This window comes from Trachemys scripta, chromosome 2 (genome assembly GCF_013100865.1).
Source record: "Trachemys scripta elegans isolate TJP31775 chromosome 2, CAS_Tse_1.0, whole genome shotgun sequence".
Classification (NCBI taxonomy): domain Eukaryota; kingdom Metazoa; phylum Chordata; order Testudines; family Emydidae; genus Trachemys; species Trachemys scripta.
In genome coordinates this window covers 197448570-197472763 of record NC_048299.1, presented here as the reverse complement: position 1 = coordinate 197472763, position 24194 = coordinate 197448570, and the positions used below count along the sequence as shown (strand labels likewise).

The 24194-nt window shown below is 45.3% G+C and overlaps 1 protein-coding gene across 12 annotated transcripts in view; it reads left to right on the top strand.

The window, feature by feature from the left end:
* The window catches only part of PTPRM (protein tyrosine phosphatase receptor type M), a 690156-nt gene that overhangs the window by 627968 nt on the left and 37994 nt on the right, over positions 1 to 24194 (top strand). For all 12 annotated transcript variants that reach the window (XM_034762641.1, XM_034762634.1, XM_034762636.1 and 9 more), the window contains one exon: positions 21676 to 21773. In XM_034762641.1, coding sequence (XP_034618532.1) covers positions 21676 to 21773 — 98 coding nt within the window. The remainder of the gene's footprint in view (positions 1 to 21675; positions 21774 to 24194) is intronic.

The following is a 24194-nucleotide window of genomic DNA, read 5'->3' as shown; positions in this document are numbered from 1 at the left end:
GAGGAGACTGTGACAGGTTGATCTGCCCCTTTAAGAGTCAGGGAGCAGCCAGCCCTGTTCTGGAGAGAAGACCAGCAGGCAGGTTCTGTGAACCAGCTGACCCTGCTGAACAGCATAGTGATTGATTGAGTCTGATGATTCCCAGCTGAGAGATCTAAATGACGGTCCCAGCTCCACAAGGGAGCCTCGTAGGAGAGTATGGGAAGTGCACCTTTCCGTGGCTGCAACAGAAGGCCCTGTGGACCCTCCTTGGCTGGGAATAGGGTTGCCAACCCTCCAGGTTTGGCCTAGAGTCTCCCGGAATTGGCATTGATCTCCCGGTGGTCATTGAAAGCAATCCAGGAAATTTTAATAGGTTATTTTAAGAAAATGACATTACGTCGTGTTGGGGAGAAAATCCCAGAATAGCTTCAGTCAGAGTTGGCAACCCTAGCTGGGAAAAGTCCAAGGTCATTCAGCTACTGGAGGCCAAAGGGCCCCTCAAACTCAGTTGAGAACAGGACTGTTGCTTTTTATTATTGTTCTACATTTCTTTTTGTTTATGTGTTGAAAAATAAACAGAGCCCTGAGATAAAGGCTACAAACAGAACTGGGCATGGTCGATTGTTTGCACCAGGCTGACGGTTAGACTGACCAGCCTATAGAAACCAGCAGTGCCTTTCTTCAGCTCAGTATGTGTGGTCAGGATGGATTATTAGCATGGGAGGAAAGTAGCCAAGGAATCCATCCCTAGGTAGTTGCACAAACTTCAGCGCCCCCAAGCATATGGGCCCAAAAGGCTTCAAGAACCCATGTAAAATGTGGATACTAATACTTCTATGATCACCTTTTAGAGATATTGTGAAAACTTAAAAAGCTTTTTAAAGATGTGAACAGGCTACAAAAGTGCTAAATATTAATAATTAATTATATATTTGTGAGGAATGAGTTTCCTGGTCTCAGACATGCTGTTTCTTTTATTTGATTGCTGGTGTTTGGCTCATGTGATATTGATGCAGTACAGTTAGTGAAAACAAAAGCAGACCCTCCTGTGAAGAACAATCAGAAATTGGAGGAGTGCATATATCCTGGCAATATTTATAGATCCCTGATTCAACATCATGTTGGCTTTATTTCTCTGTTGTGAAGCCAACCTAGAATATTGAAGAAAGATTCTTACATATGAACTTACTCCATGCCAGAATTGTGTAGAGAAATATACAAGATCTAACTCTGTTGACTTGGAGGAACAGCTTTTCAGCTGAAAGCAATGAGATTGTTTTGTCATATCATTTACACAAAGGGAGATGATTCTAGGCTCTGGAAAAAAATTTACTCTTACAGAAACTAGAAAAATATTTTTGTGAGAAGTAAAATATTTTAAAATGAGACTATAAGCCAGTTTTTGCAGGCAGATAATTTACTTTTATGACTTCCTGAAAATCTAGATAGTGAGCATGTTGGTCTTATGAGCCAAGGTCCAAATAAACTTTAAAAAACAAAATCCTTGGTAGACTGTGCTTCTTGGTTCAGAAGCCTCTCAAATCCCTAGTGGACTAGCGCATGTCCTGAAGTATCTCTTTTTGGCTGAAAGTTTTGTCCAGGAAAGAACTGTACAGCGTGGATTTTAGGAATTTGTACTACTCTAGATGTGTCCATCTGAGTGTGTTTCTTGAAAAACAGTTGTCTGATTATTTGGTTCCCCTCCTGGCTGAAGAATGCTGCCCTGTTTTGGGATTGATGAAGGAAGGGATGGAAAACTCTTGGTGCAGTACTACTAATGTCCCTGTCAGTCATTATGTGTTAGGGCATAGAAAGGAGTAGAGAAAGACAGCTTGTGCAGAAATCATAAACTCAAAACTTCTGCTTCCCCACTGTGTTCTCTAGGACCAATTTGAATCCTAGTTTCCAGCCAGGCTTCAGCAGTCAGGAGGAAGCCTGGCACTTGATGTGAGGAGGCCTTTGGTCACCTCATTTCCTGAAAAACAACAGTTCATTGAGTTCAAAAACAAAATGTATTTCCTTTTCCAACAACAAATACAACAATTTTTCTGAACCTGCATCCAAGTCTTTGAAACCTGTCATCTTTTTTTTTTTTTTTTTTTTTTTTTAATTCTGCAACATTCCATGGCAATTACATTCTTCCCAAGTTGTGATAACCACTGGCAGATATAGTACTTTGGGTGACATCAAAACGGTGCTTTTGTATAGGCTGATTGGATTAACGTTGTATTTCTTGATGCATCTGCATTATGTCTTCTGTGCAGTTGCATTTTGAGATGAAGGCTTTGTAGAGCTTCCCTCTGCAGCTACTAAGTCTCATTCCTGGGCAGGTATGCTCATTTAGTATTTTCTGTATAAGATAATACTATCCAGGCAGGGCTGGCTCTGGCTTTTTTGCCGCCCCAGGCAAAAAAGCCTCCCGACGCACCCCCTCCCGGGAGCACAGCAGGGGAGGGTGCCAAGCCGGGCCTGGGCCCCACTCTCCCCGACCGGCCGGAGCGCCGGGAGGAGGGCGGAGAGCCCGGCCGGGGCTCCGCTCTCCCCGGCGGCCGGAGCGCCGGGGGGAGGGCGGCGAGCCCAGTCGCGGCCCCGCTCTCGGGCCGGAGCGCTGCACTGCCCCCTCCAGGTGCCGCCCCAAGCACATGGTTGGTGGGCTGGTGCCTGGAGCTGGCCCTGTATCCAGGCTACACAATTAGAATGGTTCCCCTTATTTAAACTCCCAGCACAAGTTTAAGAAACATGCCACCTGAACACATAACACACAGAATTTGACTACATTCATTCACAGTGTGTTCTTTTGGAAAAAATATAAGAAACAAATAGCCAGAATGAAATCATATTGTGAGTTAAAGAAAAGTAATTATATAATTATCCCCTAATGCTTATGCTTGATTCGACCAGCTGAATAAGTTAAAACAAAAAAGAACAAAAGAAAAGAAAACTCTTAGAACAAATTGTATTGTCCATTCCCCAACGAACCCCTCACTGTCGGGGGGACAAAATGACCTTAAAGCTAATTGTTAATTGTTAATATCCATGAGTCTCCATTACATGATGGTACTAATTCTCCAATCCAACAAATCATTTACTTCATACTCTCAAGGTAGATACTTGTTGTGTGCCACATCTTCTTTACAAAATAAATTCCTTGTCTTTCAGAATCTTCTAGTTGAGACTTGACCATTTGGAATATGTGGATGATCAGTAATTACGCAGAAGACAATACTTTTTCTTCTGTGAATTATTATAATTGAGACAAATAGATTAGCAAGAGTCCAAAAAGGACTGAACATTTATTATATGAATAAGTAAAGATTCTGCAGTTATACTTAGCCAGGATAAATTTGCAAAGGCTTAAATCAATCGGCAGCTAAGGTCAGAAGCCGGAAACTTCCTTTTGTGGTCTAATTCAGCACAACTGGCCAGTGTATTATGTACAAAGATTTTATGCCTTCACCTGCATCCAGCATTGCCCACTGTCAGAATAGCATCTCTGGATTAGCTAGACCACTGATATTGTTGGCTTTCGCTATGTTCCCACAGTATAATGTTTCTGAGTAGTCAAAAGATATTACAGAGAACAGCAGTTTGTTCTTTGGAAAATCATATGACATTTCCATTTTATGTTGATATTGCCATAAATGGCTAGGGAGTTGGCATGTTGTGACTGCTGCATATTATACCAAACCTAGTTTGTTCATTCCAACCCTGTCCTCCATTCTGTTGCCTCTTATCATGTGCTTAGATTGTAAACTCTGGGGGACAGGAACACTCTTTTTATTTTAATGTGTATACAGTTCCTAGCACAACAGAGTCCCAATCTCTAACTGGAGCTTCTAGACACTACTGCAATACAAACACACACAAATAATTAGTTAAGAGAAATTTGTGATATTCCTGCATCTGTTTGTAAACTAGAGGTAGGCAAAATATAGGGAAAATTTAATCTATGCTTTATTAATATATAAATACACCTAGTTTTGTGAATTGGGTAAATATTTTTGTTTAAGGATTGTGAAATTTGTTGTTTTCAGGAGATGTTATTCAGTCATTTCTGTTCTAAACTGCCAGGGAATTCAGAGTAGCTATTTAGTTAAGCTAAAGACCCATTCCAGGGTGAAGTGAAGACAGATGCACATATTCCATGAACCACTGGTGCCACAGCTCATAGCTTCAGTACATTGTAGAAGGCACATTATGGGCTAAGTCCTTCCATGTTCCCATGGAGTTGGAGGAGAGGCAGAGGATTTAGATTCTGCGTAAGCTCTAGTACAGAATCCCTGTATAGCCACAGAAGGAGTTAGTGCACTGGCCCGGGCCATGCCCCTTGTCCAAATGAATTGCAGTTGGGGATCCTTAGTCTCATTGAAAGTCAATGGGCCTTAGGCTCCTAAATTACTTAGGCATTTTTGGAAATTTAACCCTGTGTCTAGTTAGCAAAGTCAATTAGACAACAAAGGGTTCTGGCTAGCTGGGTAGTAGTATGTAGGGCTTGGCTCCTGCTTGATAATCAGCAAAGTACTCTCCACAGTGCTTGGCTGGTGTGTAATCTTGGGCTGGTCAGAAGCAGGGGCTGCTCCAGGCACCAGCGCAGCAAGCGCATGCCTGGGGCAGTAAGCCACCTGGGGCGGCCTGCCGGTCGCTGTGGGGGCGGCAGTCAGGCAGCCTTCGGCAGCATGCCTGCGGGAGGTCCACCAGTCCCGTGGCTTCGGCAGCAATTCGGCGGCAGGTACGCCAAAGCCATGGGACTGGCAGATCACCCGCAGAAATGCCGCCGAATCCGTGTGACCGTGGACCGCCCGCAGGCATGCCGCCGAAGGCCACCTGACTGCCGTGCTTGGGGCAGCAAAAAACCTAAGAGCCGCCCCTGGTCAGAAGGAGTTTTTTTCGAAGAGGGTACACCAGAGAGTATCTTTCTGCACAGTTCAGGGCATTTATGTTAGATACTAAAATTGCATTCAGAGTTTTCTTGAAACGCCATGTTAAGAAGATTTAGTAAAATCTGTTTCTTATTAACAGTCTATATAGGGTGTGCAAATCATGAAAAATTCAGCTTAAAATTAATAGTTAAAGTATAAATCCTAGTTAATTCATCTGAATCAGATCAACTGCTGTGGAATTATGATATTACTTTTTTTTAACATTATAAAATAGGAGCAGCATATCATTTTTATATGTCAAAAAAGAAACTAAATACAGTTAAAGTTATGATAGAGTTTGATCTGTGATAGAACATATTTTAATGCCTAGTGTGACAGACCCCGACCAGTGGGGTATAGGAGTCTGGTAGAGGGCAAATATACTGGTCACTGGATGAGTAGTTTTCTGTTCCCTGAGTGACCAGAGCAGGGGCTGCACTAGAGTAATCAGGAACCTGCTAGAACCAGTTAAGACAGGCAGGCTAATTAGGACACCTGGAGCCAATTAAGAAGAAGCTGCTAGAATCAATTAAGGCTAATCAGGGCACCTGGGTTTTAAAAGGAGCTCACTTCAGTTTGTGGTGCGAGTGTGAGGAGCTGGGAGCAAGAGGCACAAGGAACTGAGAGTTGAGAGGATATGCTGCTGGAGGACTGAGGAGCACAAGCATTATCAGACACCAGGAGAAAGTCCGGTGGTGAGAATAAGGAAAGTGTTTGGAGGAGGCCATGGGGAAGTAGCCCAGGGAGTTGTAGCTGTCATGCAGCTGTTACAGGAGGCACTACAGACAGCTGCAGTCCACAGGGCCCTGGGCTGGAACCCGGAGTAGAGGGCGGCCCCGGATTCCCCCCAAACCTCCCAATTGACCTGGACTGTGGGTTCTTCCAGAGGGGAATGTCTCTGGGCTGTTCCCCAACCCACATGGTGAATTTCTGAGGCAAAAAAAATCCGCCAATAAGCGCAGGACTCACCAAGATAGAGGAGGAACTTTGTCACACTGGTGTCAAGAGTGGGATCTTGGGCCGCACAGCGAGGCGGAAGAAGGAGGGTGATTTAAAAACAACAACAACAAAACCAAACAAAAAAAAGGGAGAGGGTTTATATTTTTTCACCACAATGGATGACGTAGTGCGGGCACTGATAGAAGCTACGGCAGCCCAGCAGGAGGCTACCCGTGTCCAGGCAGCTGCCCAACAGGAGGCAGTGCGCCTGCAGCAAGAGACTGTAATCACCTGCTGATGGACCAGGCTGCTCAAGACCGAGCTATGTTGCGGGAACTGGTAAACCAGGTAAAGTCTCTTACAGAGCTGAATCGCGACCATAATGGGACGCGGCTCATACGGGCCAGCCATTGGCTGCAGAAAATGACACAGGAGGATGATGTAGGGGATACCTTCTGCCCTTTGAGAGGACAGCCCTACGGGAGGCTTGGCCTTGAGATCAGTGGTCTAGCATCCTTGCCCCATTCCCATGTGGGGAGGCCCAGAAGGCCTACCATGATCTGCCTGAAGAGGCTGCGGCAGACTACCTCCAGCTGAAAGCAGAGATCCTGACCAGATCTGGGGTAATGACAGCAGTGCGGGCCCAGCAGTATCACGGTTGGAGGTACCAGGAAGATAAAACCCCGCGGTCCCAATCCATCTCACCTCATCCATCTCACACAAAAGTGGTTGCAGACAGAGTCCCGGAGTCCAGAAGAGATACTAGCAGTTCTGGTCATCGACCGATACATGAGGGGACTACCACCAGACCTTCGTGCCTGGGTAAGCCAGAACCAACCCTCCACCTATGACGAGGTTGTCGCCCTGGTAGAGAGGCGAAGGACAGCAAGGGAGCTGACCCAACCAGTTAAGGAAGAGGCACCCCGGGTTAAACTAGCAGCACCAAACCCTAAAGTTCAGGTGACTGGGCCACCAGGAGGGCCCAGGTGGAAAAAGAGAGAGGCTTAAGTCCCATCAGAGGCCACAAAGAATCGGAGCACTGAGGGAGAAGAGGATCGTGATGTTAGACTGCCCAAACCAAGAGACCGGGGAACTCCTAGGGCTCCATACAGATGTTATGCCTGCGGGGAGTGAGAACACATAGCTGCACAGTGTCCCAATGCTGAGGAGCCTATGCAGTGTTACCTGGGGAACTGGGCAGATCCATGCTCCCTAATCCACCTTATGGGGGTCTCACTAACCCCACATATGTATACCAGACCAGTTAAACTAAATGGGGAAGGGACCACGGCACTGGTTGATTCGGGGAGTGCTATCACGCTTATCTCAGGGAAGCTTGTGAAGCGTAGTCAACTGCTGCAGGCTAAACGTACGGGGATAACATGTTTCCATGGGACAGTTAGTTACTACCCCACCATCCCACTAAAAATCGAGATCCAAGGGAACACTACTGAGGTAGCAGCAGGTGTAGTCCCTAAACTCCCATACCTGGTGCTCATAGGGAGGGACTTCCCAGGGTTTGGAAACTTACTCCCAGTAGGGGGATTGGAGAAAGATGGGGACCCTAAAATTGGTGAGGCATCCACAGCAGACTGTCAACCCCCAATCTTCTCTAAAATATCCCCAGATTTGTTCTCCACTCCCAGACAGGGTAGAAAGACAAAAAGGGAAAGAAGGGCAGCTAAGGCCTTGGGAACCCGAATACTGACCCAAAGCCAGAGGGTCGCTCTTGTAGGTAGGTGGACCCGCACAGCTGAAAAGGAGGCCACGCAGGAGGGAGAAGAACTTGAGTCTGACCCCAACCCAAATGCTTCTGAACCAGTAGAGGCAACAGAGACTGGGCCCCTAGATCTCGGGCAGGTTAGCCCCGGGAGAGGAAATTTTGGACGGGACCAGGCAGAAGACCCAAGGTATGACAACATTAGGAAGGAGGTGACTGAAATAGATGGGGTCCCCGTGGAAGGGAAAACCCAGGGACCAGGACCCTACTTCATAATGAAGAAGGATCTCTTATACCGGGTTGCACCAGTACAGGGGCAGAAGGTACAGCAGATCCTAGTACCTCAAAAACACCAGAACGCTGTATTAAGTCTTGCTCTTAGTCATCTTTTTGGGGGGCATTTGGGGGTAGAGAAGACCCTGGCACGAGTCCTACGACGGTTCTTCTGGCCCGGAGTACATGAAGTGCGGAGGTACTGTGCCTCCTGCCTGGAGTGTCAGCTGCACAGTCCCCATCCCCACTTGAGGGCACCTTTAATAACCCTTCCCATCATAGAGGTCCCCTTTGAGCGAATAGCCATGGACCTAGTGGGACCCCTGGAGAAGACGGCTCGGGGCCACCAATATATACTTGTTGTTTTGGACTATGTTACTCGCTACCCAGAATCCGTCCCCCTGTGGAACACGGCCTCTAAAACAAAGAGCTGGTGGGGATTTTTGCCCGAATGGGGCTACCGAAGGAGATATTAACCGACCAAGGAACCCCATTTATGTCAAAGCTAATGAAGGACCTCTGTACGCTGCTTCATATACATACCCTGAGAACTTTGGTCTACCATCCGCAGACTAATGGGTTGGTAGAAAGGTTTAACCGCACCCTCAAGGCTATGATAAGGAAGGTGGTAAGTCGGGATGGGAAGGATTGGGACACCCTACTACCCTACCTTATGTTCGCTATCCGGGAGGTACCTCAGGCCTCAACTGGGTTTTCCCCCTTCGAGTTATTATACGGGCGTCACCCCCGTGGCATACTAGATAGCACCAAAGAGATCTGGGAAGAGGAACCCAATGAGGGGAGAAATATAATAGAGCATGTAATGCAGATGCGAGACCGGATAGCCCAGGTTACCCCTATTGTATGGGAACATTTGGAGAAGGCACAGGAGGCCCAGCAAACCCATTACAATCGCCAGGCAAAAGTGCGACAGTTCCAACCAGGGGATCGGGTTATGGTGTTGGTACCCAGGGCAGAAAGCAAGCTTCTGGCCCAATGGCAGGGGCCCTATGAGGTGGTTGAACCCGTCGGGGAAGGTGCGGCAGCCAGGACGCAGAAAACAAGAACAGATTTATCACGTTAACTTTCTGAAACCCTGGAATGCACAAGAGGCATGCACAACGGTCCAAAAAGACCTAACCCAGGAAAACAAGCCTTCCAAACAGGTGAGAGTGTCTCCCGATTTAACACCAGACCCGAAGAATGAGGTGTCTGAGATGATCTTCCGGAACCAAGATGTGTTCTCAACAAAACCGGGTCGAACAACCGAGACATCTCACCACGTCGTCACGAACCCTGGGGTCAGAGTAACAATGAGGCCCTATCGGGTGCCAGCGGCAAAAAGGGAGGAAATAAAAGGAGAAGTAAAAAAAAAAATGCTGGAGTTGGGGATCATCGAAGAATCCCACAGTCAGTTGTCCAGCCCAGTCGTGCTGGTGCCCAAACCTGATGGCACCACAAGATTTTGCAACGACTTCCGGCGACTAAACGAAGTATCCCAGTTCGACGTGTACCCCATACCTCGCATAAATGAGCTAGTGGACCGTCTGGGTAATGCCCGCTACTTGACTACCCTAGACTTGACAAAGGGGTACTGGCAGATTCCCCTTGCAGAAGATGCAATGGAAAAGACTGCGTTCTCTACACCAGAGGGTCTTTTTCAATATACTGTCCTCCCTTTTGGACTACATGGGGCCCCAGCTACCTTCCAGCGCCTCATGGACAAGCTATTACGCCCACATAACAATTATGCTGCAGCCTACTTGGACGATGTGGTCATTCATACCCCAGACTGGGAAACCCACCTGGAGAAGGTGGAGGCAGTCCTTGATACCTTCAGGCGAGCTGGCCTTACAGCAAACCCTGCCAAGTGCGCTATAGGGTTTACAGAGGCCAAATATCTTGGCTACATTGTGGGAGAAGGTCTGGTAAAACCCCAAGTGAACAAGTTAGAGGCCATCCAAAATTGGCCCTGACCAAGTCACAAGAAACAAATCCGGACGTTCCTAGGTGTGGTGGGGAATTACCGACGATTTATCCCCCACTTTGCCACAAGGGTAAGCCCCCTGACAGACTTAGTGAAAGCCCGTGGACCTGATCTGGTGAGATGGTCTGACGCAGCAGAGGAAGCATTCACAGACCAACAGACTGCCCTCTGCAGTAACCCCATACTGATAGCCCCTGATTTCACCAAGGAGTTTATCCTGCAGACGGATGCATCGGAAGTAGGGTTTGGGGGCCATTCTATCACAGATGGTCAGGGAGAGGAACACCGAATTCTATACCTCAGTTGGAAACTCCTTCCAAGGAACAAAAATATGCAGTGGTGGAGAGAGAATGCCTCGCTGTAAAATGGGCCATGGAAACATTGCGCTACTACCTGCTCGGGCGCAGATTTGTCCTCGTGACCAACCATGCCCCTCTTCAATGAATGCAGCGGAACAAGGAGAAGAACACAAGGGTGACCAGATGGTTCTTATCCCTCCAACCTTTCCAGTTCCATGTGCAACACAGAGCAGGGAGCCGTCATGGCAACGCCGATGGCTTGTCACGTGTGCACTATCTGGCGTCCCAAGCTGCCCAACCCCTTGGTGTTGAGCAGGGGGGAGGGATATGTGACAGACCCAGACCAGTGGGGTACAGGAGTCTGGTAGAGGGCAAATATACTGGTCACTGGATGAATAGTTTTCTGTTCCCTGAGTGACCAGAGCAGGGGCTGCACTAGAGTAATCAGGAACCTGCTAGAACCAGTTAAGGCAGGCAGGCTAATTAGGACACCTGGAGCCAATTAAGAAGCTGCTAGAATCAATTAAGGCAGGCTAATCAGGGCACCTGGGTTTTAAAAGGAGCTCACTTCAGTTTGTGGTGCGAGTGTGAGGAGCTGGGAGCAAGAGGCACAAGGAGCTGAGAGTGAGAGGGTGTGCTGCTGGAGGACTGAGGAGCACGAGCGTTATCAGACACCAGGAGGAAGGTCCTGTGGTGAGAATAAGGAAGGTGTTTGAAGGAGGCCATGGGGAAGTAGCCCAGGGAGTTGTAGCTGTCATGCAGCTGTTACAGGAGGCACTATAGACAGCTGCAGTCCACAGGGCCCTGGGCTGGAACCCGGAGTAGAGGGCGGGCCCGGGTTCCCCTCAAACCTCCCAATTGACATGGACTGTGGGTTCTTCCAGAGGGGAATGTCTCTGGGCTGTTCCCCAACCCACATGGTGAATCTCTGAGGCAAAAAAAATCCGCCAATAAGCGCAGGACCCACCAAGATAGAGGAGGAACTTTGTCACACTAGTTTCAAACTAGAAGTAAATGAATCTGGAGAAAATCTGTTTGGTTATGGTTTATGTCTTGATGTTCTGGTAAAATCCTAACTCACAAAGCACAAACTAGTACCTATTAGAAAAGAAATAGAATCCATGAAGAAGGGAATATGTTTTCTAAGCATTTTTTTTTTTTTTTTTGCAGGGGAAGGGAGGTCTGAAGAGATATTTCTCTAGTGTAAAGCTCTCTGAGGCAGAGACTGTGTCTTTTTTCCTGTTTATTCAGCACAGTCACACTGTGGATGGTATTGGAAACAAAAAATAATTAATAGTCAAGTGTGCCTTCCACAAATTCAGCAATTAATAGGTAGCACTTAGCTCTTAGTCATTACTTAAGGCCAAATTCTGCCACATCCTGTGTAAGTACAGTTGGACAAGACCATATGAATTACTATACCAGATGGTGTCAGCCCTATTTGAGGACTTACGTGGGACTTAAGAGGTGCAGAGGCCTTATGCTGGGCCTCAGCACAGAGGGGAATTTCACCCTTGGGGACTTCTTAGTTTCCTTAGTAAACTCTTGTGAGCTCTTTGAAAGTCCTAGCCCAACTCCAGTGGTGCCACCCTCACACAGGTGACGCTAACAACCTCACCACTTGAGTGAGAACAGTTCCTGGAGGAGAATCAAGAGATGGACCTGTTCCAACAAGGGCCTCACCACAACAACCTAGCCCTGACAGGACTTCCATGGCTTCATGGAGACCCTCCCATACACAGGACCCATATTCTTCACTGAGGGAGCACTGTTACCCATCATATGGTCCACCTACCTATGCTTACAACCCTGCATGATCACACTGGGGCACATTGGACACTTACCATTGGGTCTCAGATTCTGACCTCAATCTCCAATATTTAGAAAGGAAGCTCCTGGTTACAGACATCTGGGGTCCCTAAAGAGATACCAGCAACAGTGCAAAGCCTTCCTTCGAAGGGAATACCCTCTTCAGTGAGAAGACAGATGAGGCACTCTACTCACTGAAAGATTCTTGCATCAGCCTCTGCTCGTTGGGTGTGTATATATACCCCATCGTCATGGACAGAACTCTCGAGACTACAATAACAGAGATACTAACTACCACCACAGCCATTGTTCCACTAATGATCCTCCGAGCCACCAAGAAAGTACCGAAGACTGCAACAAGGCAAGCTCTCTGCTCCATCACCATCTTCCCTTCAGACTCGTCAGCCCTTTAGAAAGGCATTTTGTCAGATGGCCCACGAGCATTCAACCAATTCTTTTGGTAGCAACTTTCCCATCATTCAGCCATCACATAACCCATTTCCTTTCATGACAGATCTTAACTTCAGACAGATGGGTTTAAACGTTATTTCCACTGGCTATGCCATCGAGTTCCAGTCTATCCCACCTCCCAGACCCCTCTTTCCCTCTTCTGGGACTCCTCTTATTTTAAATCACAGCTTTTGACATATTTTCTGAAAAGGTGTTTTACTATGATCCAAGTTGCTATATAAAATTGCACCATGGTTCAGAGCAAATGGAGAAAGTACTTATGGGATAATTATCCTATCAGATCATGGATTGGCAGAACATTAGTAATTCTGTAGTTTTGCATACAAATGGAGCCTCATGCTGTGGAACTATCCTTACGTTATTCTATTAGCAGTTGGAATGTTCCATTTTAAGATTGCATCAGGGAAAGACACTTTCCTGAATTTTTAATTATACAACTTTGAATCTGGTATTTTGTTGCTCCACTAATTATTTTTGTTGGTTTCATACTAAATTGTCAAGACACCTTGGACTGTACTTTTTCTATTTCTGATAGGCACTGTTTCCTTGTCAGTGCATTTGCAAAAGGAACTATTCATCTTTGCTATGGAGTCTTGAAATCAGAACTGTTCATTAGAAACACTATAGAGTACATTGAATTTACCAGCGGGGATCATATACCTTTAAAGACAGAGGGCCAAAGTGTGAGTCCCCGAATGCCTATGTGCTAGACACTAGAAATAGTGCAAGGGGCTGTTACTCTCTAGTGCAGTGGTTCTCAAAGCCAGTCCGCTGCTTGTTCAGGGAAAGTCCCTGGCAGGCCGGGCCGGCTTGTTTACCTGCCGTGTCTGCAAGTTCGGCCAATCACGGCTCCCACTGGCCGCAGTTCGCCGCTCCAGGCCAATGGGGGCTGCGGGAAGCAGCGCGGGCCGAGGGATGTGCTGGCCGCTGCTTCCCACAGCCCCCATTGGCCAGTGGGAACCGCGATCGGCCAAACCTGTGGATGCGGTAGGTAAATAAACCGGCCCGGCCCGCGAGGGGCTTTCCCTACACAAGCAGCGGACCAGCTTTGAGAACCACTGCTCTAGTGTGTCCATGCAGTAGGCAACCAAAGTACTGCAGCCAGTTTTCCTTAAGTGAAAGAGGGAATGCAGCTATTGCTGCACACCCAAAGCAGAAGGGCCAAGGATACGTTCTCAGTCATCTCATGCCCCATGTACGCAAGAGGCCGGGGCCCCGGGGTAGCGGTGGCAGCCAGGAGCCCCCTCCTATGGTGATTTAAAGTGCCCGGGGATTTAAAGGCCCCACCTCTTCTGGTAGAGGCCATGCCTCTTCCAGTTGAAGCCCCACCCCCTCCTAAGGACTCCGGAGTACCGGTAAGTCCTTTAAGTTACTTTCACCCCTGCTTCTGATACCCACTGGCTCCATTTGCTTTTTATATCCATACAGTTTGATACCAGTTTACTTTTTGCTTCTCATTTCTTTCTGAACTTCAATATTTCACATTCCAGGTAAATTTATCTCTTAAACTGTTCACCTGACTCAGTGAAAAATATCAGGTGTTGGAATTGGATCATATAATACCAAGCATAACAGAAGAAAGATGTAGAAAGTCTCTGTGTACAGTATATCAGTTGTTAGTGTTTAAACTTTTTTTTTTAAAGCTCCATGATTGTTCACCTCGTACTATGTATTTATCCTTTGGGGCAACTATTGGTAAACAGCAAATGGTAATTTTTCATGAAATGGCTTATATCTTTAAGTTTTCTTCACTACTTCATTTAAATGTTTATTTATATTTTTACTTTCCTTTGCTTTGCACCTTCTGGTAGCATCAAGCAAGAGCTCACTTGCTGATTTCTTTACATTAGAGATCTTTGATACCAGCTCCAATATTATGTAGCTAATGTAATGTGCCAAAAGCTTAATGTTTTAGAAATACAGTACCTTCCCTTCAGACCTTTTACGGCCACAAGGGGGCAACTGCTGCCAAATAACCTTATTGTCTATTGTGCAAACATCTAAACTTGATGCTGATAACAATTATAGTCTCTCTCTCTCTCTCTCTCTCTCTCTCTTCCCCCTCCCCCCCCCCCTTCATGAGTCTCTGGAATCAAATTGTGCAGCTCTTGATGACAATAAATTCTACACCCCTACCTGGCCACTAATGCTTTTCAGTTCTGTCTGGCGACAGATGACAGAGTAATAATTTATTCAGGTGTCAGAAAATAATTTTAAAAATGTCAAGAAGAAAAGAAAAATAGGGTAGGAAAGAATTACTTTCAAAGACTTTTAACTAGGTATTCTGTCCCTCCTCCTCCCCGCTCCCCAGCAATGTCCTGAATCTGAAAGAAGTTTGGAGGCTGGGTGGGTGGGTGGATGTAACAGGAAAACACTTATAAGAATAAGCTGACTCCACTCCCCCACCTCTTACTATGGCAGACAAGATGGAGAAGATCACACCTGACATTGCAGAAAACGACATTTCTTGCATCACTCATTCCAAGAAGAATGTGAAGCAAAACTAAGCTCAGTGCAGCTGAAGAAGAGTGAATGAGGAAAACAAAGACAATGAATTATGTTTGGAGGAAAGATTGACCCTGTTCAGTTCCTTCTGTAGCCATAGTTGTTGTAATTAGGATTCTTGTTCTCACGAAAACTTTTTTCAGACTCATTTATTTATTTCCCGCCTTCTTCAAAACAGAAAATGAAAAAATTTCAAGATATAACTGATGCTTAGGATCTGTTTCTTGGCTTGATTTGTGAGTTCAGTACCTGAAATACAGAAGTCTTGAAACCCACAAGGAAAACTCTGGTTACTGAGAAAAAGATTCAAGTCGAGTACAAATAGTTGCAAAATATCCCAGAACTGTCAATGAGCCACTCTTCTAGACTATAGCCCAACTGCCCACTGCCACAGATGGTCCTGTAGAAGGGGAAAAATTATTCTAAGAATACTCTCTCTCTTCCTGGGTCACCACTTTAGTTACTCAGGGATGGTGGCTTCACAGAAGGGGAAGAAAACAGGTTGCTTAGACAGAGGATCTGTAACCCCAAACCTCACAGAAGGTAAACCACTGCATGATCTTGAGGCAACAACATCATGGACAGCTGCTTTGCTGTGCTTCCATTTACTCCCCCACTGCTAGAGCTCGTTGAAAATTGGGAATTTCTGTCCCATAGGAAATTTGGATATCCTGACATTTGTTTTTTGCCCTGACTTAGGACCAAAAAAAAAAAATGAAATATCAAAAATATGAGATGCACTGTCCTAGGGCAGAAAAGGTCGGGGAGTTGCATTGTATGTAAGAGAGCAGTATGACTGCTCAGAGCTCCGGTATGAAACTGCAAAAAAACCTGAGAGTCTCTGGATTAAGTTTAGAAGTGCGAGCAACAAGGGTGATGTCGTGGTGGGAGTCTGCTATAGACCACCAGACCAGGGGATGAGGTGGATGAGGCTTTCTTCCGGCAACTAACAGAAGTTACTAGATCGCAGGCCCTGGTTCTCATGGGAGACTTTAATCACCCTGATATCTGCTGGGAGAGCAATACAGCGGTGCACAGACAATCCAGGAAGTTTTTGGAAAGTGTAGGGGACAATTTCCTGGTGCAAGTGCTGTAGGAACCAACTAGGGGCAGAGCTCTTCTTGACCTGCTGCTCACAAACTGGGAAGAATTAGTAGGGGAAGCAAAAGTGGATGGGAACCTGAGAGGCAGTGACCATGAGATGGTCGAGTTCAGGATCCTGACACAAGGAAGAAAGGAGAGCAGCAGAATACGGACCCTGGACTTCAGAAAAGCAGACTTTGACTCCCTCAGGGAACTGATGGGCAGGATCCCCTGGGAGAATAAGATGTGGGGGAAAGGAGTCCAGGAGAGCTGGCTGTATTTTAAAGAATCCTTATTGAGATTGCAGGAACAAACCATACCGATGTGTAGAAAGAATAGTAAATATGGCAGGCGACCAGCTTGGCTTAATAGTGAAATCCTTGCTGATCTTAAACACAAAAAAGAAGCTTACAAGAAGTGGAAGATTGGACAAATGACCAGGGAGGAGTGTAAAAATATTGCTCAGGCATGCAGGAGTGAAATCAGGAAGGCCAAATCACACTTGGAGTTGCAGCTAGCAAGAGATGTTAAGAGTAACAAGAAAGGTTTCTTCAGGTATATTAGCAACAAGAAGAAAGTCAAGGAAAGAGTGGGCCCCTTACTGAATGAGGGAGGCAACCTAGTGACAGAGGATGTGGGAAAAGCTAATGTACTCAATGCTTTTTTTGCCTCTGTCTTCACGAACAAGGTCAGCTCCCAGACTGCTGCACTGGGCAGCACAGCATGGGGAGGAGGTGACCAGCCCTCTGTGGAGAAAGAAGTGGTTCGGGACTATTTAGAAAAGCTGGATGAGCACAAATCCATGGGGCCGGATGCGCTGCATCCGAGGGTGCTAAAGGAGTTGGCGGATGTGATTGCAGAGCCATTGGCCATTATCTTTGAAAACTCATGGTGATCGGGGAGGGCCCGGATGACTGGGAAAAGGCTAATGTAGTGCCCATCTTTAAAAAGGGGAGAAGGAGGATCCGGGGAACTACAGGCCAGTTAGCCTCACCTCAGTACCTGGAAAAATCATGGAGAAGGTCCTCAAGGAATCAATTCTGAAGCACTTAGAGGAGAGGAAAGTGATCAGGAACAGTCAGCATGGATTCGCCAAGGGCAAGTCATGCCTAACTAACCTAATTGCCTTCTATGAGGAGATAACTGGGTCTGTGGATGAGGGGAAAGCAGTGGATGTGTTATTCCTTGACTTTAGCAAAGCTTTGATTAGGTCTCCCACAGTATTCTTGCCGGCAAGTTAAAGAAGTATGGGCTGGATGAATGGACTATAAGGTGGATAGAAAGCTGGCTAGATCGTCGGGCTCAATGGATAGTGATCAATGGCTCCATGTCTAGTTGGCAGCCGGTATCAAGCGGAGAGCCCCAAGGGTCGGTCCTGGGGCCGGTTTTGTTCAATATCTTCATTAATGATCTGGAGGATGGCGTGGACTGCACTCTCAGCAAGTTTGCAGATGACAATAAACTGGGAGGAGTGGTAGATACGCTGGAGGGTAGGGATAGGATACAGAGGGACCTAGACAAATTAGAGAGTTGGGCCAAAAGAAACCTGATGAGGTTCAACAAGGACAAGTGCAGAGTCCTGCACTTAGGACGGAAGAATCCCATTCACTGTTACAGACTAGGGACCGAATGGCTAGGAAGCAGTTCTGCAGAAAAGGTCCTAGGGATTACAGTGGACGAGAAGCTGGATATGAGTCGACAGTGTGCCCTTGTTGCCAAGAAGGCTAACAGCATTTTGGGCTGTATAAGTAGGGGCATTGCCAGCAGATCGAGGGACATGATTGTTCCCCTCTATTCGATATTGGTGAGGCCTCATCTGGAGTACTGTGTCCAGTTTTGGGCCCCATACTACAAGAAGGATGTGGAAAAATTGGAAAGAGTCCAGTGGAGGGCAACAAAAATGATTAGGGGGCTGGAGCACAAGTGGCTGAAGGAACTGGGATTGTTTAGTCTGCAGAAGAGAAGAATGAGGGGTGTTTTGATAGCTGCTTTCAACAACCTGAAAAGGGGTTCCAAAGAGGATGGATCTAGACTGTTCTTAGTGGTACCAGATGACAGAACAAAGAGTAATGGTCTCAAGTTGCAGTGGGGAGTTTTAGGTTGGATATTAGGAAAAACTTTTTTACTAGGAGGGTGGTGAAGCACTGGAATGGGTTACCTAGGGAAGTGGTGGAATCTCCTTCCTTAGAAGTTTTTAAGGTAAGGCTTGACAAAGCCCTGGCTGGGATGATTTAGTTGGGAATTGGTCCTGCTTTGAGCAGGGGGTTGGACTAGATGATCTCCTGAGGTCCCTTCCAATCCTGATATTCTATGATTTTCATAGAATGGAAATTTCAAAAAAAAATTCTTTTGGAAATGTTGAAACATTTCTTTTTGACATTGGCACTTAAAACAAAAGGTTTCAGCATTCCTGAATTGAAATGTTTCATTTTGGCTCGATTCCACATTGAGCTGCTGTGGAGTTTCATGGAATTCGTAGGTCAGGGACCTTACGTAGCATTCTCTTCTGTAGGCCAGCCAAAGTGTCCCAGGATGCACCAGGGTCACATAATTCATGGTTCAACGCAGTGGTTTGTCCCAAGGTTCAACAAACTGACCCAGAACACAAGCTGTTTTGATGCCATTTTCCAACAAAAAATTGAAAAATTTCAACAAAATCAAAATTTTCCTTTGAAAATTTTTGATTTTCCAGGAACTATATTTTCCCACAGATAAAACATTTTGATGGAAAATTCCCAACTAGCTCTACCGATTACAGCTTCCCATTGCTACCCCTTCTTGGGGAGCCAAGGCCAGGAGAGGGGGTCAGATGAGATCAGTACTAACTAATATCTGATATAATATGCCCAATACTCCCTACTCACCTTCTCCCAGCTAGTCCCCATTGTTATTGTGTCTTAGGGCATGTCTACGCTGCAATGTAATCCCAGGCCTAGTAGAACTTGAGTTAGCAGGTCCTGGGTTTATTAATCTAGGGCTTGAGCATCTACCCTCATTTGTAATCCCAGGTTAGGAACTGGTGAAGTGGGGGTCCCAACCCTGGGGTTCCTGCACCTACAGTGTATTACGCAGGCCCAGTTCCAACCCCCATATCCCAGGCTTCCTAGGATCCTCCCAAAATGTGGCCGCTCTAGCCCTTTGTTCATGGGGCAGCGTGGGAAAACTTAACTGTCCACCAAACTTAACTGTTCACAGAGCAAAGAAAATCAGCCCATGGAATTGTGGAATACTTTTGGTAGACTCCCAGACCACAAGTCTAGAGAGGTTATGTGTACACTGCAAAGCAGTTCTCTTGAACTCTGGGTCTTAGCTTGGCTCAGGCTCGGACCCTCCGCTGACGTGGGGTCATGGAACCCTGGGTCAGCACAATTTGTGTGTAGACAGAAGTGTGGGTTAGGCTTGAGCCTGAGTTTGAATCCTGGACTTACATAGCAGCCTAGACATACCCTGCAATGTATATATCCATTTTAAAAATTAGGAGCAGAAAGATGGAAAGGTTAAGTGACACACTGAAGGCACAGAGACCGCTGCTGTTAGGGGGCATGGGAGTGTAAGGACAGAGGGACAGAAAGAGGAGTGGGGGGAGGTAACTCTGAGTTACCTTTATGCCTCCTCCGATCCTGAGCTTGAGGTGGAGAGACTGAATTGGTCCATAACATATATTACAGCAACCACAGGGATGCTCTAATTTACACTCATTGAAACAATTGTAGAGCACATCACTCTCCAGTCCAACCCTCACCCTGGTCCCTTGGATATTCTTAGTTGCCCCATTAGGGAAACTGCAAGGTCACTTTCCACCTCCCCAGCAATACAAAGCAACTTAATGGAGCCTGGGATCGGTCCCATTATGTTCTGACTTTTTTTGTCTAAAAAGCTATATTGAATCTTACATTACATAAAAATACAAAAATAAAACAAATCACAAATTCACCCATAATGTACACGATCAATGGAACATAAGAAAATGAAGCACAGATCAATCTTGAATAATATATACAGGATACTTATGAGGTGAGATATTCAGCTTCAGGATTCCAAATGCTGAGGAATAATTTCAACTTGTCGTGTTTGAGAACACAGTATTTCTCAAAAGAATCAGATGTTCTGTATTTTAAATTAAAAAATGGACTTGAGTTTTTAAGTCACACCATCAGCTTGGAATCTAGCACAGTTCAAAAACTGAAGTAGAAGTAAATAGATTCAGGTGCTACACCTGCCTCAAGACTTTTGTGCTCTTACAATCACATTTTCCGATTATTTTAAATGCCTTTTTCTCCTGTAATGTTATGTGAAACACCTACACAAGTAAAAGGAAAACTGACTGCCCCTAGGGAAAACAGTGAAACTGACTATACACAAAGTGCTGTCAAATGCACAAAGCAGACAAGGTGCAGAGAAGTAGGAAACATTTTTTTAAAATAATCTCTGTATATTAAAGAAAATAATTATAGTGCTTTTAAATGTCACATGTAAAATTAAATTTTAAAAACATTATACAGAGAAGTGTGGTTTTTAAGTTGACATTGTCTTTGTAAAACATTGCACTCTAGCTCAGGGGTGGGCAAACTTTTTGGCCCAAGGGCCACATCTTGGTATGAAAATTGTATGGTGGGCCATGAATGCTCACGAAATTGGGGTTGGAGTGCAGGAGATGGTGCGGGCTCTGGGGTGGGGGTGCGGGCGTTGGGGTGGGGCCAGAAATGAGGAGTTCAGGGTGTGGGAGAGGGCTCCGGGCTGGGACAGGGGGTTGGGTGCGTGTGGGGGAGGGGAAAGGCTCCAGCTGGAGGTGCAGGCTCTGGGGTGAGATTGGGATGAGGGATTTGGGGTGTAGGAGGGTGCTCCAGGCTGGAACCCAGGGGTTCAGAGAGCGGGAGGGGGATCAGGGCTGGGGCAGGGGCACATAGGAGTGAGGGCTCTGGCTGGAGCTGCGGGCTCTGGAGTGGGGCCAAAAATGAGGAGTTCAGGGTGCTGGAGGGGGCTCTAGGCTGGGGCAGGGGGTTGGGGTTCGGGAGACGGTCAGGGATGCAGGCTCCAGGTGGCGCTTACCTGAAGCAGCTTACCACTTTTAGCACAATGCTCCAAGACCTGAGTATACAGGGTTTTGAATTTTAAAGCACACTGATTTTTCAAGGTCATTCCTCAGAATAAATGCGGCAGAATAGACTGTTGTCATGTCATGCCAGGGATCTTTACCATTTCCCCCACTATTTTAAAAATGATATACTGCAACTCAAAAAAACTATAACCTCTGCTTCACTTCAGAAAGTACAATTTAGGTGTTGGACTAATTTGATAGTGAACACTAAGAAAAATATTTGAAACCAGAAAAGGCCATATAGTCCATTGAGGCTCATTTTATTCCATATATACTTTCCCCAGAATATCATCAAATTGTTACCAGAAAGAGTAATGTTATCCATTTGTCTAATGCCACTTCTGGGTATTATGGTGATAAATATCTAAATGTTGGAGAACTAACTTTCTTTCACAGCACTATTTCATGGGGGGGGGAGGGGAATAACTTAAATGCTGGTGGGCTGGATAGTGAGAGAAATTCAACCCTAAATGAAAAATATGACAAAACTGATATGTACAGATAAAAACAGTCTCTCAAAATTCCCTGGAGATAAGCTTCCAATCCCAAGACTTTCAGAAAATAACCTTTCCTTTGATATATTATTTCAGGACCAATGCAGGAGACGATATATGACTTCTGGAGAATGGTGTGGCATGAGAACACAGCCAGCATAGTCGTGGTAACAAATCTAGTGGAAGTAGGAAGGGTAAGTCATTTTTGTACTTAAAATGATGAAAGACTTTTGAGATGTTTACTTTTGGATATTAAATAACAGACCCACAAGACGCTTGTACACAGACTATAGCACATAAAATATTTACCGCTTCTTCTACTAAAAGGTGTATCGTTAATTATTTTTAAAATGGCTTGAAGGCTTGGCTTTGATAATATTTGATAACATTTGGCCAACAGAGGCAAAGTATTATAACTTTATGTGCATCTAATTATTAATAATTACAATAAGCATCAAGGAAACCCTTTTGAGGCAACTTATATAGTCTTCTTTCAGATTAATTCTGGAACTGATTGTTCAGACAAGAGATTAAATTTTGAGACTGCACATGTTGCACAGAACTATGCGGCAATACATTAGATAAAATCCATCATGTTTTTATTCCCCTGTCCCCTCCCCACCCCCCGTAAAAAATGACTCACCTTCTTAACCCGGAACTTAATCAAATTGCATGTCCAGGTCATAGTCCTGTGCTTACTTGAGTTTCTAGGAGTGGCTCAGCACAGATAGGATTTAAATTTGCTTGGATGTGGGAATAATAAGATGATGCTGTTTTACCCTGTGCGCTGTAAATGGAACAATTAGCCTAACTCACAAGTGCACTAAAATCAGAAAATAGAATCAATGTGCTGACCAGGAGTGGGGTCTAGGGGGAAAAGGAGGGGCCTCAGGGGAAGAGGTGGGATGGGGGAGGAACCTATACTCCTGCTGGAGTATCCAATTTTTAAATATTACAATGTTGGCAACCCTATCTCCTGGTCATGTCTTTGCTGCTAATATGATTTTCAGCAGGTATTCAAAAGAGGCACTCTTTTTTTAAAACACACCAATAATGGACCATTTTATTTTACTACTGGGTCTCTGCGCTAGCATCAAATCTTAGCTAGGATTTTCTAAGGGAAATTCAATAAGAGTAGGGCACCTAACTCCCCTATGTCTCATTGAAAATCCTAGCTGAAATCAGCAGAAACATTGGCTACTCTAAGTCCAGCATTTTCATTAACTGCTGAAGTATGTGGAAACAGTACATATGTGCATCTAATTATTAATAATTACAATAAGCATCAAGGAAACCCTTTTGAGGCAACTTATATAGTCTTCTTTCAGATTAATTCTGGAACTGATTGTTCAGACAAGAGATTAAATTTTGAGACTGCACATGTTGCACAGAACTATGCGGCAATACATTAGATAAAATCCATCATGTTTTTATTCCCCTGTCCCCTCCCCACCCCATTTGGTGTGAGCCAAAATGGTTTTGATGCATGTTTTTAATTTCTTGGTAATGGGGTGGTTGACATTTTCTGCTGAAAAATGTCTGTATTATAGGGAGATCAATTTTTAGGTATTATGCATCAGATTGTCAGATCTAGCCTCTTGTTTGCAAGTTCAGTTTTACATTCTCAGTTTATTGTACCTGTATTTTGAGTCTATGGTTAATTGTTAGTTTAAATCCTACCGTTTAGACATCTCGGTGCCTCAGACTGCCCACAAATCAAGTACCAGTACTGTACTTAGAGATCAAAATGATAGGATTTGTGACTGCAATTAACACCAGCTACAAAAACACAGGTACCGTTAATTGCAGAGGCAAAAAGAAAGACCAGGCTGACGCCACTTTAAAAATCCAGTCCCGTGAATCAAATATAGGCTTAAACAATGTGACAGCTACACTTACATTCAAACCAAAATGAAATAAATATATTAGTAATAATAGTACACGCTTAAGTATACTTAATTTGTTGGAGCTTTATACCTCAAGAAGGGATATTTTAAGGAGATAGTCCTTCCCCCCACCTTAGGGCTTGTAAAGACACCCAGAAAATTAATACGAATTAACTAAAGCTGTGAATTTGAAGTAGATTAAACTGCATTAAACCCTGTATGTACACTGTTAATTCAGAAGTTAGATGACCTTAATTTGGTTTAGTTTAATTCACTTTGGAAGTCAATTAAACTAAACTGAATTAAGGCCCCTTAATTTCTGAACAAGGGCATTCACAGAGGGGATTAATGCAGTTTAACTAATCCACTTCAAATTCACACCTTTAGTTAATTTGTATTAACTTTCCTGGATGACCCCATGTAGACAAGCCGTTAGAGGCAAAAACAGCTTATCAGATGAAACAGTATATTGTTATCTTAGAATCAACTTTCTGAAGCATAAACTTAAGTGAACTATCAGGTTTCACCCAGAGGAGAGAGTGAAGATCTTGGTCATAATCCTTCAGCCCTCAACAACGGTCCTTGCTAACTCAACACATCTCCTCAGCAACTTCTTCTGTCAGGGGCCCCATTGTGTTTCTGCACAGGTAAAAGCAGAAATCCCAAAGGCAGGCAGGCAGGCTGCAGTGCCACCATGCATCCTACGTCATGTGAATCCCACAGGGCCCA